Source organism: Amaranthus tricolor, chromosome 10 (assembly GCF_026212465.1).
Source record: "Amaranthus tricolor cultivar Red isolate AtriRed21 chromosome 10, ASM2621246v1, whole genome shotgun sequence".
NCBI lineage: Eukaryota > Viridiplantae > Streptophyta > Magnoliopsida > Caryophyllales > Amaranthaceae > Amaranthus > Amaranthus tricolor.
This window is the reverse complement of record NC_080056.1, coordinates 9,992,923-10,010,422: the sequence shown is the minus strand read 5'-3', so window position 1 is coordinate 10,010,422 and position 17,500 is coordinate 9,992,923. Positions and strand designations below refer to the sequence as shown.

The 17,500-nt window shown below is 34.8% G+C and overlaps 1 protein-coding gene across 3 annotated transcripts in view; it reads left to right on the top strand.

Annotated features, from left to right (window-relative positions):
* The window catches only part of LOC130826344 (TNF receptor-associated factor homolog 1a-like), a 19,097-nt gene that overhangs the window by 243 nt on the left and 1,354 nt on the right, over positions 1-17,500 (top strand). Inside the window, exons 1-13 of one of the 3 annotated variants that reach the window (XM_057691975.1) lie at positions 1-27; positions 359-571; positions 10,273-10,384; positions 10,853-10,941; positions 11,053-11,121; positions 11,210-11,339; positions 12,472-12,630; positions 13,563-13,911; positions 15,184-15,296; positions 15,374-15,521; positions 15,953-16,422; positions 16,494-16,704; positions 17,195-17,500. The exon at positions 1-27 is cut by the window's left edge and continues 123 nt beyond it; the exon at positions 17,195-17,500 is cut by the window's right edge and continues 1,354 nt beyond it. In XM_057691975.1, the coding sequence (XP_057547958.1) occupies positions 400-571; positions 10,273-10,384; positions 10,853-10,941; positions 11,053-11,121; positions 11,210-11,339; positions 12,472-12,630; positions 13,563-13,911; positions 15,184-15,296; positions 15,374-15,521; positions 15,953-16,422; positions 16,494-16,704; positions 17,195-17,500 (2,328 nt within the window). In that variant the 5' untranslated portion in view covers positions 1-27; positions 359-399. Of the gene's footprint in view, positions 77-358; positions 572-10,272; positions 10,385-10,852; positions 10,942-11,052; positions 11,122-11,209; positions 11,340-12,471; positions 12,631-13,562; positions 13,912-15,183; positions 15,297-15,373; positions 15,522-15,952; positions 16,423-16,493; positions 16,705-17,194 lie in introns of all 3 variants that reach the window. The other 2 variants (XM_057691976.1, XM_057691974.1) reach the window with 2 other exon arrangements.

Genomic DNA, 17,500 nt, shown 5'->3' with positions numbered 1-17,500 from the left:
GTTAGGGTTTTTGATTATTCTGCCTAGGTCAGGATCTATTCGCCGATTTTCATTGTCTTTATAGAATTCGATTGACGTAGGTGTTTGCTCAATTTTTATATATTTGTCTTACTTCACACTTGCATTTTTGTAGTTTATCTTTCCTTTTCTTGTTCAGGTTTTTCTACTTGTTTTGTAATTTCACTTTTCTTGTTCTTGTTGATTTTATTCTTTTAAAATGGTTGATTTTAGAAGTTTTGATCATTGCCATAACTCCACTGAACTATTTATTTACTTGAGCTGATATTTTTCCTTTTATACTGTGCTTTGAAGATTTTTTTGTTGTTGCTATATGATGGTATTGGCTTTGCTATTGCAGTGGGAGGAGCTGAAAGTATAAAGGGAAGGGTTAAAAGGTATATGGCTGCAATTGTGACCGATGACCCTGCTGGCGCAAGTTCGTTGGAAGGATTGTCGAGTGCGCAACACCAATCAAGTGAAGTAACAGAGTGGAGGTCTTCCGACCAGGTTGAGAGTTGCACCCCTTCAACTTCACCTCCCTATTGGGATACCGACAGTGATGACGATGGAGGTAATAGATACGTTTCATTCATCGCTCATTAATTGTTCCTGTTTTTGGTGTGCATTGTTGAATAAATTAATACCAATACTCTCTTAGTGATACAAAGTTTAAGTGTGGCGTAGGTTACTTTTGATATACTTTGATACTTGTCCCATATGGATTGGATTGGGATATTATAAGTATTTTATTGGAATGGCTTCAATAATCTAGGGGGATAGATAACCTTAAGAATTGATGTTATTGGTCCAACAGTATTCTTATTCTGAAGTTCTGTTGCCTGTTGGATTTTGGGATTCTGCTCAATACATTTTTGGAAAAGGATGCAGAATTCTCAACCTTCATACAAAATCACTAACAGGGTACTAATCCAATGCTCCAGTGTTGCGTTTTACAAAGCGCGCTTAGGCGTTAAGCGCTAAGAGGTGACCACTTAAACGCCTCTTTGAGTCTAGGTGCAGTGCAATACTAGAGGCTCTTCAAAGGTGCTCCTTTTGCACCTCGCGTGCCTCGTGTATTCATATGTGATTTTCGATAGATAACATGTCTTTGCCTAATATTACTGATATAACCCTCAATTCTTAGTTGTCTATTGAATGTAAATAAAAAGTATACCCCCTCTCTTGCCCCAAATTAAAAATATTGAGTGAGAAACTGAAGAGCAAAAAATTACCTTGAAATGCCACTATCTTCGTTGGTCAATGTATGATTCTGATTTGGATTTCAAGTGTTTATTTTAGTGTGTCACAAAACATTTCATACATCAAGAACCACCTTTTTGTTTTCTTACCTTTATCTTTGTTTTAGTTTTTATTTCTTTTATAACTCACGAATATGTTATCGACTTATCGAGTTATCATATGACTTTATGTGCTGAAATAGGGTTTAGCTTACTTATAAGTTAATGTAATATGAACTTTATGTTGTTTTAACTTTTAAACATTAAATATGTTTTTCAAATGATTTTGGAGCTTTTTAGCGAAATTGTGCACTTGACATACAAAAAGCATGCGCCTTCGCCTTGCGCTTCGGAAAAAGGACCTATTGTGCGTGGTGCGCCTCTTGCCTCTTAAAACTAAGCTTCAATGTCGTATGTGAGCTTGGAACCTCGGTTTTATAGGAGCTAAAACCAAGGCAATGAAAAGGAAGGTGATGTCGAATGGATCTAAAAACACGTCATCATGTTGTATTTGGGGTTTAAAAGCTCTTTGAAGATGAATTGATGTCTTAAATTAAAAAATATTTAGTTTATGAATGAGTGGTGTTGGATAGAAAGTGAGAATGATGGAAATGGAGACTTTGATTGATGGATGGTTAGGATATGATTGATAGATTGGTTTTTTTTCTTTTTATTTTTTATTATTTCTTTTAGAACTTGTTACGAAAAGGTAAAGGGAATTCATATGAGAATGTAAAGGGAGGTAATTATGTTTGGTTGATAAGCATACACAAGTAATTGATGGTGAGTAGATTGAATATAGGGATACTTAGCAAACTTTACATTTACTTTGATACAAGTGAACCACAAAGTTAAAGGAAAGGCCTCTAAGATTATAAGTGACTTGCAATGTCACTAAGCATAGAAACTTTCTTTTCTAAGGCTAATTCAAGAACAAAGTTCGTTTTTAACTAAATCCTACGTATTTATAGGAGGCGAACAAAAAAAATAACATAAAGAAATTAGAAACTAAAACCTACTTCCATGTAAGGGAAGGTTTGATGACTTGCAATGTCACTAAACATAGAAACTTTCTTTTCTAAGGCTAATTCAAGAACAAAGTTCGTTTTTAACTAAATCCTACGTATTTATAGGAGGCGAAAAAAAAAATAACATAAAGAAATTAGAAACTAAAACCTACTTCCATGTAAGGGAGGGATTGATGACTTGGATTGGTAATGGATTGATGACTTGCATTGTTAACTCCTTTTCATACGTGTGCTTTATGAAAGTATTCACCATGTTTTGTAACTTCCCTTTAGGAGGGAAAGAAAACAACTTCTCTTCCCTACAAGTCAAGTCATAAGGGGTTGGTTTAGGTTATGCACTCTTTTATGACCTCTTTTAACTTCCATGTATAAAAAATAATATGAGCGTTTGAAGTTTAAAAAAGAGGAGGGAGAATAACAACACTTTGAGAGGGAAACCAATCAATTAATTGTTGTTTACTAACTCCCCATTTATTCTACTACAAATGTTGATAACTTCTTTACCTCAACTTCTTTAACTTTCATGCACATGCTATCTGTTGTATTACTTCCTTAGTTAAATGGTTAAGTCCATGGAAAAAAAACTGCGGTCGAGGATGCATTTGCAAAAACGACTACAGTGTCACGGAAAACGGCTATAACGGAGTAATAACGCAAATCGCGGGCGATGATGTGTGATTGTTTTAAAAATTCACACAATGGAAATTTTGAAATTATAATTGCATTTCTGTTGTTGAACTATTATTTTTTTTGAAATAATATGCATATAGCTATTATGATTGCAATATTTGAGGTTATTTTAGTGTATACTTATTAGTTATTGATTAATTATTTTGTTTATCAACTAAAATTATGAGTAACTATAATTTTAAGTGATCGTAATATTTAAAGTCAATAGGTATTGATTAAATTTTAACCTGGAGTCAAATAACGTTGTAATGTTGAAATATCGTTATAATGGTGAAATAATGTGCATTATACGTTATACTTAGGTCAACGTGACATTTTGACCGTGAAGTTACACGCACTGTTATGTAACTTGATTTAACGAATTGTGATGAAACACATCTTTGAGTGGAGTAAGCAAAGGTTGACGCGCATTTTTCTTGGGAGTTTCTTTATCACTCAGATTGGTGAGGATAAGGTCTTTTTAAGGCTCAAATTTATGTTTTTGGGTGTATGGATGTAGTGAGAAAAGTTGATGGTGTTTCCACTATGAATTTTTGAGTGTGCATGTGTTTAGGTGGTGTAATGGGGTGAGGGTTATGTGTTTGTGGTCTTCTATGAAGGAATAATGGTGTTGTGGTAACCAACATGCTTTACTTCACAATCATATAGCCATGGCCTTTTTAATAGAATGTGACAAGCGCCTATGGGTAAGACGTCACACCAAACTTCCTCTTGATAAACTTAACCATTGGTGAAATGGAATTGAGCGAGTTGTGTCACTTATAGGCTTTTACTTTGGTTAAGCCATTTGATGGTGTGGGGTTATGGCTGAGAAATGGTTTGAAGTTGTGATTTGAAAACAAGTGTTGGGGATGTTATGTGCAAGCTCCTTTATCGATGATCAAAGAATATACCTTTTGTTAATGGTGCATCTTTGGAAGAAAATTTCCTCATGTTGTGCCTTGGTTTATGTTAGTCGGACTCTTCAATTTGGCCCGCTTACTGGTATCCTATACGACCGATACAGATACCGGTAGCGGATACGGATCCAGTAAGCCAGAATGAAGATAGGTATAACATAAAGTTAATAGGGTTGTGAGAAAGGAAATTAAAATTGTGCCGCCACTTTTAGGGTTTATTTTCTTCAAAACTCTAGTATGACACAAATATGGGATGCCTAAGTAACGTCTCGCTTTGACAAGATAAGGGGGTTTGAAGAACAAGAAGAGAAAGACAAATGAAGAAAGCATACCATGTTCATGAAAATCCATTACCGTTTTTTCAAAGTTCATATTTTTACAGTGCAAGGGAAAGTGAATTAAGAAAGGAAAGTTTAGAGTTCTTAGCTCTTTGCAATACTATGAGCTGTCAAATGCATTTTACGAGTACTTAAATATTTGTTACTACCTTTTGTTTTCTAGTAACACATGGTAACATGTTATTCACATATATATTATTATTTGTTTCCTTTGGTTTTCTTAGTTTAGAGTGACTTAGACCTAGTATTTTCTATACTTTACTCCTATTATGTATGAGTTGTCCATTATAATATTAATTTAATTTTAATTGAGTTTTTTTTTATTTAATTTTAATTTTATTTGCTTTTCTAATTTAGGCATAACATCACTTATTAGTAAATAAAGATAGCTTTCATTTTATGGAGAAACTTTTTTAAATTTTCGTATCCCCGTACCCGTATCCAATACTAGGACGGTGTCCCCTTATCCTAATCCTAAATATTTATAAATGACGTATCGGATACTCTGCACCCGTTTCTAGTACTCGTACTCGATTCCAGTTAACATAGGCCTTGCTATCACATTCCATTGTAGGCCATAACATGTGGTGGAAACTCCAAATATAGAAGCCAAATGACATAGTGCTTAGATTTGCTCAAATCTAGCTATGTTGAAAAGAAAAATTGATTTCTCATAAATCACAAAAGCTAAATCAAGTGATTCCAAAGCTAAATATCTTTAAGATCTCGAAGTTTAATGGTGTTGTGCAATTTTGACAATGGATCATATAAAGGCCTCCAAATTGCTACTGATTTACACACTAATTCAATCAGACTATTTGATTGTAGCTGGTTCAATTTTTCTTGTTTGCATCAAATCTACTCAAATTTTTACCTTTATAGATTTTAAAGCTCTGATACCAAGATGTATGCTCGAGAGGGACCCTCTGAATAGTATAAATTCTAAATGAACATAGTCGTATAAGGTCTAAATGAACACAAATAAAGGTGGAACGAATAACTAAGATAATGTGTGTTTAAACTGATTTTTTTTTGTCTTTTGAGAGTTTATGAAGAACACGAGATTGGGAATTGCTTGAGGAAGATTAGTATGGACATGGAAACCGATGCAATTGTTGCTAATTGATAAGACAGACCACAACTGGAAACAAGTAAGCGTGGTAATGTGAGATGAATATAAGCGGACCTTATTGATACAACACTACTATATAGGGTCTCTTCAACTGTTTCCATTCTGGCATCCATTGTCTAGGTCTCAACAGCTAGATACCAACACACAAACACACACACACAAGCAAAGCAATGCACAATAGGCTCTAGGTCTCAACAGCTATGCACTAGCACACAAGCACACACACAAGCAAGACTCAAAGGCTCTAAGTCTTAACAGCTATGTACCAGGACACAAAGCAATGCACAACAAGGCAAGATATATCACAACAGATTCTGATAGAGATCAACAAACAATGCACAATGGCTAACATAATCAACAAAAATTCAAATCCAAGATCAACACAGAGATTATAGTATAAGAAAGGAATAAAGATGTACAAATGAACAACAAAGTGTAATGATTCAAGATTTTCAGACAATAGCCAGTCAATGTTATTCCAGAATATGCAAGAACACAAACTTCCTTTTCTGAAATTAAAATTGTATAATACTTTATTAATAATGCAAATGTATAAAAACGTGAATGTATGATGTAAAACTAAATGTAAATGACAACAAAACAAACTACTACAATCCAATTTTACCAGCAATACAAAAATCAGAAAACCAAAAAACGTTAGAATACGTTTTTCCAGATTTTATTCAAACTTCAATTATTTCAATTAGAAATGAAATTGAAAGTTAACAACTATCACAATGACTAATTAGAAATCACCTTTATTGAGATTAACAATTGCATGTAATCTGAATACAAAGTTTGGAACGATTTTACCAATTTTCGTGTGCGCTGAGAACTCAGTTTTCTTTGATACTCCTGTGCGATTTTTCTTCGTTTCTCTTCAACTATGGTGTCTTGTGCCCTCTCGTCACTTACGCTCTGATACTAATTTGCACCAAGATTGTGTCCTTCGGATTCACAACCTTGCATACAATCAGTCCCTTCACTTGGGAACAGATTGATGGACTCTTCTAAACACTCACGATCACCAAATCTATCCAAGAAACCAATTCTTGGTTCTCAGGCCAACCTGTGGGTCTCCCTTCTCCGACTTCACTCACCTTAAGGATGTTCCCATGCCTTTCCCCTTGAGTTTCACTCACTAGGTAGAAAGGCTACACAATAGATTGTTCCACATTCTATCGCTCAGGAGCGTTCCACGCTCTCTTTGTTCCAGTTGATTGAATGAAACACACACACAAGGATGAAAGGAAGAGAGAAATCTCAGCTATACACTTGAAATTGAATGAACGAAAATGAAATCTGATTAGTCACTATGGAATCCATCATTACACAAGGCCTACCTATTTATAGTTTTCCTACACACTAATGGCTAGTTTACACATGTGACTAGCACAACTCATTTAAAAATAGAAAAACAAAAATTAGGCTAAGTCTTCAAATGGCTGCTCATAATGATCAGCTGACTGGGGCACCTTGAGCTGGGCTTTCAGGGCTCTGTGAGTATCACCAGGAGGGTCCTGGGCCCTTGATGGCTAGGCCCATGTGCAAAGATGCCAACTCTGGGCTGACTTGTCTCAGAGCACGTTTGATCAATCCTTAGGCCAGGATGCAAGGTAGCCTGGTCGCAAGGATGCTGCTGGTCAGTGACTTTGTTCTTTTGAAGGCTGCTTGAGCATTCTGTTAGGCTTTGAAGTTCCTTCTGGCTTGGAGTGGCTGGGTCAATGCTTGAATCCTTGTTCCTCTCATGCTCTTGCATTGATTGCTCCATATGAGTTGTGCTATGCCTTTGAGTAAGATCAGTAGGGTCAGTAGGAGTATCCTCTGAACTTGGACCATGTTCTGAGTTGGGTGAACATGGTTCAAGAAGCGATTAGATCATAGGAACAAATAGAGTGATGGTGTTTTGAATGTAACGAAATCAGATATGAATGTTTAGCGAATGTAATTGTTTTTGTTGATACAAATTTCACAACTCAAACAAGTAGAATGACATATCTATGAATTAAGGAAGGATAGATTAACAACTTTTAAATCCAATGATACAAACTTTGGGTGGGTGGAAGATAATACATCAGATTTGAGTCATAACTTACAAAGGAAAATAAAGAAATTAAACAAGCTAAGAAACTATCACAATCATGTTTTATGCTAGATAACTACCAAAATGGAAGCTGCGTAACTTCCATAGGATCATGCGTGACCTTGCGTTTATTACTTGCATAATTTCCTTTGTGAATGTAATTGCTTGAGGAGGGAAAAACTAGCAATTTGTTTTTTGGGTTCTTCACAATGGACGGAAAATTAAGAAGTTTAAAACTTCAACCCATGATCATGCATAACTAGCTTAGAAATTATAAATCAGATTGTAACTCCCAAATAAGAGTTGAAACTTCTTGTTAATCACCTCCTTGCTAACTTCTTTGTATGGGCCACTCCTTTCATGTTCACGCCAATGCTGTCTTTTGTTACTATCTAATGGAGCTTAGTAAGCTACGTAATATAGCAACTACATAACTTAAGTATAACTAATTTACTACAACACTATTAATTAAACAACAAATACTAAATGTCTTTGAAACATTAGCAAAAACATAAATAAAGGATAAATAATGGATATAAAAATTTAAGAAAAATTCTAGAGTTCTTTATTTTACAATTTTAGCCCAATATCTGTAAAATTTAAAAAGTTTAAGTAAAATTCGTTGCAGGAATGTAGTGTGATCCATCTAAAAATATCGTTGGATTCTTCTATTTTAGCTTTCATAGAAGATTCAATTAAATTTGGGAAGATTCAACATTGTAATATAAGATTCATGATTTTGCTTAATTCAAAATTGTAATGCAACACTTCCTATATATGTTCGAGTTTGTAACACTTAGATAGTTTTTTATTAGGTTTTTAGTAGTTGGTGAATAAAACTCAAAACAACTTGATGGAAAAGATCTATGGAAAAGATAAATAGATAAAATGAGTTTGTAATGAGATGAACAGAAAGAATCTGAGAACATTATAATAGAAAATATGACATGATTATCAAATCGAAAACATGACAAATTCAAAGAGAGAAACTAAAGTAATAAGTGTCAAATTGAAAGGAGCGCAAATGATGCATTTACTTATAGCAAATTGTGGCTTGTTTTTCAAGTTTGCGAGTGAAATTTATTTAATTTGTTGTATTAGTTGGCAAGGTGTGAAAATAAGGCTGCTTCACATTGCATCGGCTGCGTTGTAAAGGATTTCATAAAAAGAACCAATATTTTCCGCGTTATATAGGTGTAAAAAAACCGTGTTTTGATCTGTACCAAGGGATATTGTAGCAATCACACCAAGAACTTGTGCAATTGATGAATTCAATTTGTGCAGCAATGAAAAATAAATGCAGAGAATTACAAAGACAAAGATATGATCAGAAGATTCTGATCTGTGATCAATACCCTTCCAATCCACAGGTTTAGTTAGGCAAAGATCTCCCTGAAGGTTCTTGGCTACACTTACTAAGATTCTTGTGTAGGCAAACTGAACCAAGCTTCTTGTTTCACTCACAAAATGCATTGCTCAGAATATTAGAATTGAAGAAGTCTCAACTCTAAACTTTGATGAACTCAGATGTGTTTGTATTATTGGAATCTATGAATGAGTTTGAAAAAGAGGATACAATGCCTATTTATAAGGTTAGGCTCCTAACTAGAACACGTCATAGTTTAAAGGCACATGCCAAAATACAACTTAACGGTTATAAACAAACAAGAACCTAACTAACTAACTAACTAACTCCTTGCTTTATTAAAATTTGATGCAAGTGAGTAAACAACAAGGGCCTTTTTGGTGTGGCCCATGTAATTTGTTAGAGCTCTCCTTTGTAGCTTGCTCTATCTCCTGGCTTGGTGATTCAGCATATTGCTCATCCAAGCTTGACTTATTGCTGATCAATCTCCCCATCATTTGTCTTCTAGTTCAGTGTTAGTCAACTGTTCAGGATCAGTGTTCATTATCTTGGAGTATTGTTCAGTTGAACTCATGGTTGTGCTTGGTTAAGATATCTCATGCTTTTGACCGATATTTAGGCGTTATGATAATCGTATCACTCCTGTTACATCACACCTTTATCTTACCGCAATCGCGGTCTTTAGCGCTTTTTTGCACTATGTTAGTAAGTGCTTAGTCTTTACAACTCCAATTGAAAGAGCTAGTTATGTGGTCTAATTTTTATGACATTATTTTGATTAAAGTGAATTTATTTTATATTGTTTTGCTTTACTTTATTCACTTCATGAATTATTTTTTTTTAAAATTTTGACTCTCCTAATATTTTGCTAAGTTTTGCCACTGCATGTGCATTGCACATCTCTTGTTAATAGATATGGTTGGGTTCATCTTTTATGCCTTTATCTAAAGTCTATTCGTATTCAAGGAAAGTTTTCAACATTTGATGAAAGGAAAAAAAGATCTTTGTATAAATGATATTCTAGGAAGTTTGAATTTTAATCATGGATATTTTCTCGTGTATTTTTAAGTGAAGATTGAATTGTAATTACCTATCATATGAAGCTTAAGCGAGGCCTTCCCTTATTAAATGATCAGCAAGATATTTTGCTTATGGATCTTCAACTTTTCAATGTGACCTTTTTTTTTGATAGTAAAGTAATTTTAAGTATGTGGTCCCATCTGTGTCAACACTGAAATTTCAATCTCTTTCAGCTAGCATGTGCTATTAGGTGTTAACTAGGTTTTGGAATCGGTCTGCTTATTCTATGTTCTTGATATTTCTCACACTTTGTATCCCCTGACTCTTGGCGAATTCTAGATAACTCGCCCATTGCCCACTGGAGCAAAAAAGTGAATGTTACAATGTACCATGTCTGGCCATGTATCTGCATTGCAACTTGTGCTTTTCAGACAAGTTTCTCCCGGCTAGCTTACTGAAGCTTGTCTTTATCTTGCAGGGCCAAAACCTGCTGATCTCTATGATAGGTTCACGTGGAAGATTGATAAGTTTTCAGAGATCAACAAGAGAGAGCTGCGAAGTGACACATTTGAAGTTGGTGGCTACAAGTGGTTAGTTTCCTTTGCCTGATTGTAGGTTACCATCGATGAATTTAGGAATTTTCGCTTGAATTCCTTGCTTCAGTTTGGGGTTTGGACATGCTCGGTGAAATCTATGATTCCCTTGTGATCATAGATTTCTTCGCTTAAGTCTATTTTTGCCCATGATCAGTTATCTACAACTTAAATATTAATCTTACAGATTGGGAGCTGTTTCATTTGTTTATTGAGAAACTTATCCTTTCAATGTTTACCTGACTGGAGTCGGTGCATGCATTGCTTTCCTTATGCTTACATTATTTTATGTTAGTCATATGTTGTACATAGAGGGAACCTATGTAAATGCTATTGTAATATTCTTACAGGATAAAATCTGAAGATACTTATACATTGCATTTTGCAAGACTTTCTGAAGTTATGTTTGGATTAGTGAACTGGCAATTCAATTTCCTGCACAATGATTTTGTTTGTGTTTGGCAGGTACATCTTGATCTACCCTCAAGGCTGTGATGTGTGCAATCATCTTTCCTTGTTTCTATGTGTTGCTAACCATGATAAGCTTCTTCCAGGTTTGCTTTAGTCGTCTTGTATCTTTCTTAATTGCCGTGGCTCCCATTTTCTCCCTCACTATACAATATTTCTTAGCTTTTCTTGCTCAAATGTTTATTCTTTTGGAGCAGGATGGAGTCATTTTGCTCAATTCACTATTGCGGTGGTGAATAAAGATCCAAAAAAATCTAAATATTCTGGTTAGTGGTTTTATGATTCTGTGTTTACTTTCTACCTTTTTTTGGAACTGTTTATCTTATGCTACTATGTGATCACCACTTATCACAGACACATTACATCGTTTCTGGAAAAAGGAGCATGATTGGGGGTGGAAAAAATTTATGGAGTTATCTAAAGTGTCGGAGGGTTTTGTGGAACAAGACACACTTATCATTAAAGCCCAAGTTCAAGTGATCAGGTAGAGGTTTATCTGCACTCTCTTTTGGCTCACATGAAATTGAATTTAAAATGCTATGGCTGAAAAAGATACCTTTTTTTATAAATAATGAAATGGCCAACCTCGTCAACTGCAGCTCAATTGGAGCAGTAATTCTGGTATGTAATTACAAACCATCGACTTTATTCTAATAAAAGTTAGGGTGGACTGTGGAGTAACCTTTGAGTATTTGGCCACATGGAACATGGTTTGTGGGTATTTGGAAACTTAAACCTTTAAAGATATGAAATCATGGTTTGACAGTGGGTACAAGATTTAGCCATGGGAACAAGAAACACAACCTAGATTAATTCGGGAACGATTGGGTACAAGATTCATTACATATAAAAAATATATTTGAAAACAAATCTAAAATGATCTTTTTGCTGCAGGAAATCTTTTTTAAGTGTGATTTTTTTAGTTTTCTAGGTTTCATCTCGTACTTCCTCCCTTTTTCTTTATTTTGTAAATAAAGTCCAATATACATTTTAAAAAAGGTCTTCTAAACTGGGACCTCACCTTGAGGGATTTGGGTCGCGTTTGGTGGTGATTGGGAACGGACATTCCCAAATTGCGGAACATGCTACGTTCCATGTAAGTATGGTTTAATCTAAATATGCTAATATTAATGATATTTTTTGTTGTTTGTCCCTTCTCTACATCCTTGACACCATTTTTTATCGATTGCTTTTATTATTTGATGTTATAACTCAATAATGTTACCAAAAATTGACTTTTAGTTTTCTTTTGTATTTTGCTTCCTTGATGCCCTGTTAATTGTTAATCTTGACACCACCTGGTCCTTCAGTTTCCATTGCTCTGAAACTTGATGAATGAATTGGTGCTGTGTAAACACATGGCCAGAATATTGTATCTTAAATAGATCATTGAAATTGTTTGGCTTGCTTTTGTTGATTGGTCTTTACGTCATGCTTTTCCTCGAGAACTACTAAAGAGGATTTCTTGTTCTTAAATTCATTGCGTGAAGTGGAGATTTTCTGTAGTTGAATTATTTTAGTCTCTCGTTGTGCAGTCATCTTGTAGGTTCTAGCTAGTGGGAAGAGTATAAATGTGAAATTATGTGTTGTGTTTCTGATGTGCTGTTTGTTTGCAGGGAGAGAGCGGAGCGTCCGTTCCGTTGCCTTGATTGCCAGTATAGGAGAGAACTTGTCCGAGTATATCTGACTAATGTAGAGCAAATCTGCCGGCGTTTTGTTGAAGAGAGAAGAGGCAAGCTGGGAAAGCTCATAGAGGACAAAGCTAGGTGGTCAAGGTAGGAGAATATCTTAATTTAGTCATGTTTTCAATAATTGCTGGCTGCTTGGTGACACAAAATTCTTGAGACAATATATTTCCATAGGCAAACATGGCTTTCTATGTTTTCTGGCATTTATGTTCTTCATAGCCCGAAACTTATTTACATGTTAATTACGTCAATGTTGTAGCTTATTATAATTGAGTTTTGTTTCCGTTTCATTGTTTTACCTTTTTACCTGACATTTTGAATTCATTTGAAGTGAAATCATTTTACAAAGCTCCTGTTGATTTGTGAGAAATCATTTTACAATGGGCAAAGTTCTTTTAGATTATATTTTACACTGTTTGTTTAGTTCCTTGCTAGAAAGTTGAAACTAATGAAAATATGAAAATGGTGGAGATTTGGGATGAAAATGTTGCTTTTCTATAAGCTGAATATGAAAAGTCTTTACAAGTTTGCACCTTAAAATAGTCTCTTCATTACCAAGGGGCTTTTCTATTCTATTTTTTACATCTTATATTATAACTTTTTGGGAAATTATCAATGGTACCCTTGAGTTTTGGCACTTTATCAATGGTACTCCTAAGTTTTTTTTATAATCAATGGTATCCTCGTACTATTGAGCATTTTACAACCGTAACCTTTTAAAACTTTTTCTGTCCAAACTCGTCCAAAGCCGTTAAGTTTTTTTTCTTTTTCTTTTATTTTTCAATTCAAAACATAAAAGAAAGTTAACGGTTTTGAAGAATTTTGTACGGAAAAAAGTTTACGGTTGTAAAATGCTCAATAATACGAGGGTATCATTAATAAAAAAACTTGGGGGTACCATTGATAAAGTGCCAAAACACAGGGGTACCATTGATAATTTCCCTAACTTTTTAAAAATGTGAATGAATGTCTTTTAAATATTATATCTTGTGCTATTAATTTATTTTCTTTTCTTGTAGCTTTTGTGCATTTTGGCTAGGAATGGATCAAAATACTCGGCGCCGCATGTCAAGAGAAAAGAAAGAGATGATATTAAAAGTAGTTGTTAAGAATTTTTTCATAGATAAGGAAGTTACATCTACTTTAGTTATGGATTCATTGTACAGTGGCTTGAAAGCTCTTGAAGGTCAAAGCAAAAGTAAGAAAGGAAAGGGAAAATTTCTAGAGGGTGAAGCTACACCTGCTCCAATTGTTCGAGTAGAGAAGGATGTTTTCATTTTGGTGGATGATGTTGTATTACTGCTTGAGAGAGCTGCCATGGAACCACTGCCTCCTAAGGATGACAAGGGCCCTCAGAATCGAACAAAGGTGCATCCTCTTTAATTGAGTTGTAGTTTATATTCTTCTTGTCTTTTACTTGTTAATCCAGAAGTTTTCTTGCATGATTCCCAATAAACATATTAAATTTGATTTGGCAACTTGTTTTCCTTAAAACTTAGATCTGATATACCTAATCTGAAATCATCCCGATTTCCTAAAATAGACCCGATACACCTATAATATTAAGAAAACTAATTTTAAGGTTTTATATAAAAGTTATTTAGTTATATTACAATGACAATTATATAAAAATAATAAGTGTATGACCCATCGGTGCTGCCGGAACAACCCAAATGGACCTGGTATTAATAATTTTTTGAAAGGTTCGACTATATTTCTTAATGGTTCGTTTTATGTACCATATGTAAAATGATTGCTTTTGACCAAGAAATTTGTTTACCAAATTGATATTTTAAGCATTACTTTTCTCTTTTGACTATCTATCTATATACGGTGAACATTTTGTGTTGAATTGATGGTAAGATGGATTTTGTTATAAATCTTTCTACCTTAATTTGTGCAGAGATAATGTCTAATGTATTGCGCCTCGATATTTAATCATAGTTTTGTTTTATTAATTATACTGGCAAATATAATTTTGTTTTACACTGTGTTCAATGGTCAAGTTTCTGATGTTATATACTTTTGGCTTCAAGATTGTTTGGACTTCGGGATTTTCCTTGGTTTTGAGAACTAGTATTTTTGGTTTTGATGTTACTTTCTCATACAAATCACAAAATGCTTATAAACCGAAAACTCCATTGGAACCCATGTATTAGCTAATTATTGAGATATTATTTGAAACGCCTAGTGTAAATTGAAATGTAAACCTAAATTGTATTAATGTAAATTCAAGAATTACAATAAAGTATAGATACAAGAATTTGAGAGGCTTGCAAATCTCCCAAAATGGATAGATGAAGTGTATACCATATTTCTGATGATTTTCTCATTTTCCTTATCTTATTTATATACTAGTTTTACGCTCCCTAGAACAATCCTCTTTAAGAATATACTCCTTTATTAACTAGTACTACAATACCCCTAGTACCCCATATGCAATATATGACAGCTTCAAACTGCTATGTACCGGACATAGCTCTTGTTTTGGAAGTATTTGGGAATTTTAAGGATTAGCCTGGAGGAAAAATATATGTTTTTATTTTCCCTCATAATTATCCTCCTATGTTCTTAGAACATCATCCCAATTGTCCTTGCAATTGTTTGTGCAACTCTGATACATCTGTTATCTTTGCTTAGGAAGGGGGTAATGGTGAGGAGTTTCACAAGGAGTCAATTGAACGTGATGAGAGGCGTCTAACAGAATTAGGGCGAAGGACAGTGGAGATTTTTGTTCTTGCTCATATATTCAGGTCATAGTTTGTTTTAGTTAACTTTTGCTTCATATACGTCCTTTCTGTTGGCACTTACATTATTTTACTCACTACAGCAACAAAATTGAAGTGGCCTACCAGGAAGCTGTTTCATTAAAGAGACAAGAGGAGCTCATTCGAGAAGAGGAGGCTGCATGGCTAGCTGAAAATGAGAAAGCAAAGCGTGGTACAGGAGAAAAGGACAAAAAATCAAAGAAAAGACAGGTTGCTTATAGCTACTCTAGATTTTATTCTGTTGACTTCGATAGTTTGAAGCTCACTCATTTTAGCAATAGTGGGAAATCGGGTGACATTAAACTCAATATAAACTGTGGTTGACAGACATAATTAGAATAAACCTTCCTAGTTATTCTGGTTTTGTGTGTTTTTTAATGTACTGTGCTGAAATGGGCAACTTTGCATTCTTTAGGATTATCGAGTCCACCTCCCTCCTATTTTCTGTGTACTAAGGGTTATTATTTATACGATGGCTACTCTGATTATTGCATGTCATGCATTAGTTAGACTAGTTTATATTTTGGATGTTTAACCTTTAGTTAATCTGGTGATATTCTTCATTTATTTAAGAAAATATGTGATACATTTGCCTGGATTTTCTTGTGACAAATGTCTTTATTGTATTTTATGGACAAAAGGGAAAGCAAAAGAGAAATGCTCGCAAGGGAAAGGACAAGTTGAAGGATGACAAACTCACTGTTGTAGCACAAGACAAACCATTACATGAAGAGCCGGGTGCTGGAATGAAAGACCTGGTAGTGCCCGAAACTGTGGCTGACAAGGATGATGCAGTCAAATATGAATCTGACATGTTTGATTCTGCGGAGTGTGCTGTAAACATGCTACGGCCTGATGTAGAAGATAGAGACGCGAGTCCTATTAATTGGGACACAGGCACGGCAGAGATTCACCCCACTCCAGATGCCCGTGGCAGTGAAATTAGCAGTATAACTATGCAGAATGGGGCTGCAGATAGGAGGAGTTCGTCTATTATGGATGATAGCTCCTCCACATGCTCTACGGATTCTGCCCCTTCCGTTATAATAAATGGATCATACAGATCGAACTCCTCTCCAAACTATAAAAGCCAGAAATCATCACCATCAAGGTAAGTATTTAGCCCCTATTTTATTAGGGCAGAAAACATTCAGGTTTTTACTCCGGAATTTTATTTTGTAGAGGTAAACAACAACAAAGTAAGGGGACGTGGACATCTGAGGATCATAGTGGTTTAAATGAGGCAAATACTCGACCATCTGAACCTACTGAAGTTGGTTTTTGGAAGGATGCTTCTCCTAGTCACCAGGCAGTCGAATCTAATGAGTCCGAGGGGACTGTCACTTTATTGCAGGACAGGACAAAATGGCCAGAGTTGAATGCAGTTAAGAAGGTAAGTATGCTGTGATCTTGTTCCTGTTTAATTAGAAATATTGCTTAATATTTTTGCCTTCTTTTGGTTGTCACTTTCATATGAGATGGTTCTAGCTATTACTCTTATTGATTATGTTGACCTTTAAAATTATACATTTGGTTGGATTAGTCCCACCATCCTATAGAATTTCCTACGATTTTTTTTGTGCGTAGCATAGAATTTGCTACAATTTTTTTTTGGCTATGGCCCACACTATTTTTTCCACACATTTTTCTCAATACCACATAAAGTACACCTCCTTCCCCCCACCCATAAAAATACCTACTTTGTATTTGTAGCAGTTCTTTTGGGACAGTGGGATTATTATTTCACTTCACTCTTATTATTTTTCTATGCGGTACTTGTTTTTGTACATTGTAATTTTTATGCTAGTAATTTAGTCATTGTTCATGGTTGTCTATGATTTCCTAAATTTCTTGTTTCAATATTTCGGGTCGGATTATGGCAGGAACAAGATGTTGCGCTATTTCAAAAAAAGCCAATCAAGAAGGAAAACAAAGACCATTTTGATGTATCAACTGAGGAAAAAGTAGTGATAGCATCACACTCATCTAAGAGCCCTCCTAGAAATGCAACCTCATCTCCATCAGTTCACTCAAATTTTAATGTAAAGCTTACTTCACATAGTGAACTGGTTTTACCGAAAAGATTATCCTCAAATGGGCAACAATCTGACAAGGAAACATCAAATGTGTCTTGTTATACAGCAACTTTGTCAAAACCTGGCTCAACGAAGTCTACCATTCTCAAGCCG